Source organism: Condylura cristata, unplaced genomic scaffold (genome assembly GCF_000260355.1).
Source record: "Condylura cristata isolate star-nosed mole 26May11 unplaced genomic scaffold, ConCri1.0 scaffold00015, whole genome shotgun sequence".
Taxonomy (NCBI): Eukaryota; Metazoa; Chordata; class Mammalia; order Eulipotyphla; family Talpidae; genus Condylura; species Condylura cristata.
In genome coordinates, this window is record NW_004567116.1 from 7440092 (window position 1) to 7446461 (window position 6370).

Sequence of the window (6370 nt, forward strand, 5' to 3'; positions counted from 1 at the left end):
TTTTTAACTTTTCTCAGTTTCCCATTATAGAAAATGTTACTTTGAAATATAATATGTAATATAAATCCTCATGATACCAATAAATGTATCATGTCAGTTATAATAAAAATGGCTCATGAAAAATTTGTGTAATGTCTGAAATATTTTGAAGTCAGTAGTCACTAGGGAAGGAGTGGAGACAAGTGATAGAAAAGTGGAAAAATGTTTCTGCATATTTTTATTTGAAAACTAACTTTTTAAGGTATAATATACATACATACAATAGAGTATCATTTTGAACATATAGGAGATAATAGTGGCAGATTTAGACACCCATATAAATGTCACCTGTGGAAGTAGTCTATCGATTTTATTTTCCTTTTCAAAAAAAAAACAGGTTTCCATTAGCATTATCCTTTCTAGTCACATTTTTTATTGCTGAGCAGTCTTCCACTGTCAGAAAAAGAAAGACAAAAACTAGAAGGTCTTACTTATACATTGAACACAGGAAAATGTAAAAATGAGTCAGTCAAAACTAAACTCTTAACATGAAGCACCAGAGCGGGACAGTAGAGAAGTGTGAGTGGGGATTGGAAGAGGCCCAGTAGAACATGGTGAAGGATTGTGGAGATGGACAGAGTATGAAAATAGACATTTGAGGAGGTTTGAACTTATAATCCCAGAGAAGATGCAAAGATGTAAGTCTACTTTATATCAATAAAGTTTATAGGAAAAACAGCAGGTTTTGACTTTGTGTAATTTTCATAATCTATTTATTGCCTTTTTTCTATATTATTTTATTATAAGGTTTTGTTATAGATTCCTTTTGAGGCTACAAGGTGCAATTTCTCCCAGAATTCTCCTTTAGCTTCTGGTATTTTGCTGGTAATCATTGGGGTTCCATGTGTCCTAGGTGTATCACAATGTTCTCTGCTTGTATGACATGGGGCATTCTGTCTTGTGTTTGTGGCTGTCTCTTCATCCTTAGATGAGGGTATCAGTCATAATGGATGTGAGTATGCCAGCCATATTGAATTAGTTATACTGCCTTGTGGGTTGTTTAAGACACTACACACTTGCTCCAGATTGCTGACCCAAAACCTCCTTCCTTCTTCTTGGAAAATCTAACCTGTATCATGCTGGATGTTGAAAACACAATAGTGGATCCTCATAGGGAAAACACATTCAGGAGCTGTCTCCAGCCATACCAGTGAGACACACAATTGAAAAATGTATCCATCTTAAAAGGAATGGCCACATGAAATCAAAACACCAAGCTCAGCCAGTGTAGAGTAGCAAAAGATGAAGTGGACACAGGAAGGAGATGTAGCACATGAGACCCAGACATCTGTGGGGGAGCCCTGGAGGCATGGGTCCTAGATAGAGTTGTTTTCTCCTTCCCCCAAGATCCACAGAGAGCCCACTGGTTCTTGCTCCTCTCTCCCTTCACTCTGCCTTACTTTATGCTCCTCCTCCTTATCTCTTCCCTACAAAATAAAATTCATCAAACACTTCTTGAAACTTACCTACATGGACACTTACGTCAATATAATTTCATCAAACATTAGGAAAGAGTCCACAGTTGTAAATTACAAAATATATGTTCCAATAACACTAGATAATGTAAACTAATAACAGTGAGGAAAAAATGTTTTAAAGTAATTAAAGATAAATATTAGATAAATACCATGTATATGTATGTTACAACTGGCATTATTCTTATTTGAATAGGTCATGAGTGGATGTCTTATACATATACAAGGGACAAAGGAACTTCCAGTGGTCCAGGGTGTTACAAAGAGGAAAACCATCATCAAACAGGCTTAGTTAACTGACATGTGAGCTCTCCTCTTAGGTTTCTTGTTGTGACTTTGGGTTAGTCAATGTTTAGCCAGAAGAAAAAAGATCCAGAGTTAGTAGTACTGTAAACAATTTTTCAGTAAAATTAATCAGACAAAAATAAGGGTTAACTTCAGTCAGAACAGGAGGAAGAGAAGCACAAGCCACAATAATGTACTAAAAATAGAGGTAATGTTACAGCTTTGAATCATATTCCTCATATGCTGCAATACAAAGAACACAAGTAAAAACAGGATTTTCCTATCACAAAAATGTGATGTTCTAATATTCTTTGTTATTGTGTCTCAAAGTATCATGGGTCTGTGCTCTGTACCAATTTCTCCAAACATGTTCCTAGGTGCACATGGATTAGCTTGTATAGCTGTAGAAGTCTTCTGTTCTTCACCAACTAAAGTCAGAATTTGTGGCACCATAGCTTTCTCATGGCATTTTTGACTTCTGCATTCCTCAAAGTATAAATCAGAGGATTGAGCAACGGTGTACAAATAGTGTAAAACACTGCCACCATCTTGTCCCCTGGAAATGTGGTTGCAGGGCGAGTGTATGTGAATATACAAGGAACAAAGAACAAGGTGACAACAATTATGTGGGAGGTACAGGTGGAGAGAGCTTTCCTTCTTCCCTCTGCACTCTGTTTACTTAGAGAATGTAAGATGAAAACATAGGAGATAAGCAATATGATGAAACTCACTGTGCATATGACCCCACTGTTAGACACTATGAGTAGGTTGATGACAAAAGTGTCCATGCAAGCAAGTTCCAACAAGGGTTGCAAGTCACAGAAATAATGATCAATAACATTGGGTCCACAGAAGGGTAATTTCAAAACCAAAAAAATCTGTGTTGAAGAATGGATACAAGACCCCACCCAGGCCAGAATCACCAACACATCACAAACATGCTGACTCATGATAGTTGTGTATCGAAGGGGTTTACAAATAGCCACGTAGCGATCAAAGGACATGAGTATGAGTACCAAGGTCTCTAGACATCCAAAGAAGTGAACGACAAAGATCTGGGTCAGGCACTCATTGTAGGAGATGACCTTTTTCTCAGACATGGCATCTATAATCAACCTAGGAGCCGTGGAGGTAGAGAAACAAGCATCCGCAAAGGATAGGTAGCACAGGAAGAAATACATTGGGCCCCCGAGTGTCCTGCTATTTTTTATGGTTGTCATAATAAGTACATTTGCCAACAGTGTTGCCAGGTATAGAAACAGGAAAACCACAAATACTATTTTATCCTTTAGAGGGTCCTGTGTTAGACCAAGCAAAATAAACTCATGCACACTGCTATTCCACTCCATCCTTAGTGTGTATGTAGAATAGACACAGTAGAGAAATGGTACTTCTGCAAAGAAAATTGAAAAAATGTGATTTAGCGACAGCAGGGACTTGGACTCTGAATTGCATTATGTACTAATTCTTCATATCACTCAGTGGTTCTCAAGATTTCTGTTTACTTTAATCACCATAAATAGACACAGTAGAGAAATGGTACTTCTGCAAAGAAAATTGAAAAAATGTGATTTAGCGACAGCAGGGACTTGGACTCTGAAAAACATTGGGTCCACAGAAGGGTAATTTCAAAACCAAAAAAATCTGTGTTGAAGAATGGATACAAGACCCCACCCAGGCCAGAATCACCAACACATCACAAACATGCTGACTCATGATAGTTTGTGATAGTTTGTGATGATAGTTTTTATTTTCCAATGTTGATGTCCACGTTTTCATCATGGATATTAATTTAAGAAGTTCTTGTGTCAAAGTTTTTTAGGGAAAAATAAAAGGTATTTAGTGCATATACCCTCACTCAAGTTCTGAGAACTAATGTCTATTCTATATATTCTTCAGCAAGTCATTTTAATTTCCAGAGTATTTTTTTTCTCCATATAAAAATTATATATTCTAAAGATATATATTTTAGTATACTAATGTACACATGAATTTTACATACATGATATGAAAGTGTATATGCATTTAAATTATGAAGATATATTATCCCTAAATAATTTTAAATTTAAATTTGGAGAATTGGAGAATGGCTGTTAGGAAACATTTCTTGGTTTCAGTGTGCTCAAGCTTTTTCAGTATTTTGGTTTGCTTGTACTTTTAAAAACTAATTTCTAACTATGTTTATAGTGACTATAGTTTTTATTTGTATTCTTTCAGCAGACATGAGCTATTTGAGTAACTCTGTGAGGCTGCCACAGTAAAGCAAAATTATAACACATTCAAAATAACCCATTATTCATGTCAGATATATGGCTTTAAGTTTCACATTATATGAATCTGATTTAATGTTGCATAATCTGGATAACATTTTCACTTGTACATTATTCACCACCACTATTTCTAGGCAATTCCTATTCTTACAATTTTTATCTCCCTAAAATATAAGGTTATAAATATATTTCAAATATTCAACATAAAAATGGTTCTTATTTGTTCTAGTCATCACAAATATATCTCAGTCATCCTGTAATATTATTGTAACTTCTGATTTTTATTTTTGACTGCTGGAAACATTTCCCATTTAAACACATTTCATAACACATAATCTGATTAATAACTGTAAAAATACCAAAATTTCAGAAGAGAAATGTAACTACTGATTTTTATATATTTATACATATTTATATATTTTAAATGCAATCTCAAATTTCACCCTCATAGAGACACTAAAAGCCCTTCTCATTTCTAAATATCTCTTTACTTTTAATGATTTCATCAAAATAAATTTCCATGAAAGTACTGACATAAATGTGAATATTTTAAATATTCAATAAGACTATACTGGGCTATCCAACAGAGAGAGAAAATTTTAAAATTTTTTAATTCAAACTTCACTTACCCTTTGTAATCTTATACATTTAAGTAAAACTTCTAGTTGGCTTTATAAGTTCAAGGTGTGGTAAACTAGAGATTTGATAAGCATTTTCAACTTTTTCTGAGAACTATAAAAAAGAAAATGAGGGCCCTCCCTGGTGGCGCAGCGGGTTAAAGCACAGCACTAAGAAGCTTAAGCCACTTCCACATGAGTTCGATCCCCGCCTGCCCTGGAGGAGATCCGCATGGCGCGGCAGACCTCTCCTGATCTGCCCGCTGCTCCCCTCAGCAGTGTACTTCGTCCATCTGCCTGTTCTGCTCCCCACTCTGTCTCTGGTGAATCCTCTCACCCTCCGTATCTCTGGTCTGTACCCTAGTTCTGTACGAATAAATAAATCTTAAAAGAAGAAAGAAAGAAAGAAAGAAAGAAAATGAATATGGTATCACCTATTTTCAGTACATTAGGTTCCATTGAAGTTAAAGTTAAAGACAAAAGGGAAGGATTTTTGCTGTGAAAGGAAAAGGTACTACATGAGAAGAGTGAGCAAAAAAAAATTTCTTAAGAAGACAAATGTGCCTGTTTTCAGATAACACACAGCTGATGTCCTAAAAAACTAAACACTCGTTAAATCAAAGAGTTGTGAACAAAATATGTTCCTTGTATGGACACGCATAAACTATGTAATCTATGTTCCTTTATTTTAAATAAGCAGAGAAGGCTTGTGAATCGCCAGAAAAACCTCTAGCTTTCCTGTACCTCTATCCTATGATGTTATTGATATTAGATTCATTATATAAACACAAACAAGTCCATACTGATCAAGGCAGCCTGCATTACCTATGATTCTGTTCCAAAGCCTTATCATTTCATAGGTTTTCACTTTTGTCATCTCATCTAACCTGCACATTTTCTTGCAAGATACATGTAGTCATTGAACTACTCTGTTCACAGGTCAAAGTTTGACCTGTGATAACAGAAAATTTGCTAAACAGACTAGTATTAGAGCTGGGTTCTAACAGCCAGCCTCTCTCCAGCACCCAACTCTATGTTATATATCATATCAAATCTCATCCATGTACATTACATTCTGAAAATGAAAAAATCAGAACCATCACAGAAGGGTGTAGGTAGGTAAATTCATTTCCTGCTTTGACCCATAAAACGGTTATGCAAACTGCATAGTGAGGCAAAAATCAAAGAAGGAAACTAGATCCCTCCACTTGAATTAACAGAGAAGAGTAGGGAAAGGCAGAGACTGAATAAAGTCTGAGCAGAAGAGGAGAGCATGGGGATGAGCAGAACCAAGAAAAGAGTCAGGATGTCAATCAGGAGTCTACAGAAGAGAAGGAGTGCTCTTCAGCCCCAGAGCATCAAGCATCTTGCTGCTTTCCCCCTAACCTACTGTCCTGTCATCTGCCCTAAACCAGAAGTGGGTATGATTCTGGGTCATAAGCAAGGATGTTAAGATTCTTGAAATCCCAGGTGTGGGGAAAATTCAGCCCATTTTTATACTCTGTCCCCAAGTCATCATCACTGACTAAAACTAAAACCCTTCAAACAAAGGAACATATGGATTTAAAGATTGAGCCTGAACTATCCTCTGTAGTTCTGTGTGAAGTCTGGGCAGGATTACACAGACTCACAAAACCCTTCACTTAGGGATGTACTTGCCAGGAGTTCCTTCACTTTGTTAGAA

At 36.2% G+C, this 6370-nt stretch overlaps 1 protein-coding gene across 1 annotated transcript in view; it reads right to left on the bottom strand.

The window, feature by feature from the left end:
- Positions 1-2233: 2233 nt before the first annotated feature.
- LOC101629161 (olfactory receptor 4C11-like) overlaps positions 2234-6370 on the bottom strand; it is a 6974-nt gene continuing 2837 nt past the window's right edge. The window contains exon 2 of the mRNA XM_004683538.1: positions 2234-2842. Coding sequence (XP_004683595.1) covers positions 2234-2842 — 609 coding nt within the window. The remainder of the gene's footprint in view (positions 2843-6370) is intronic.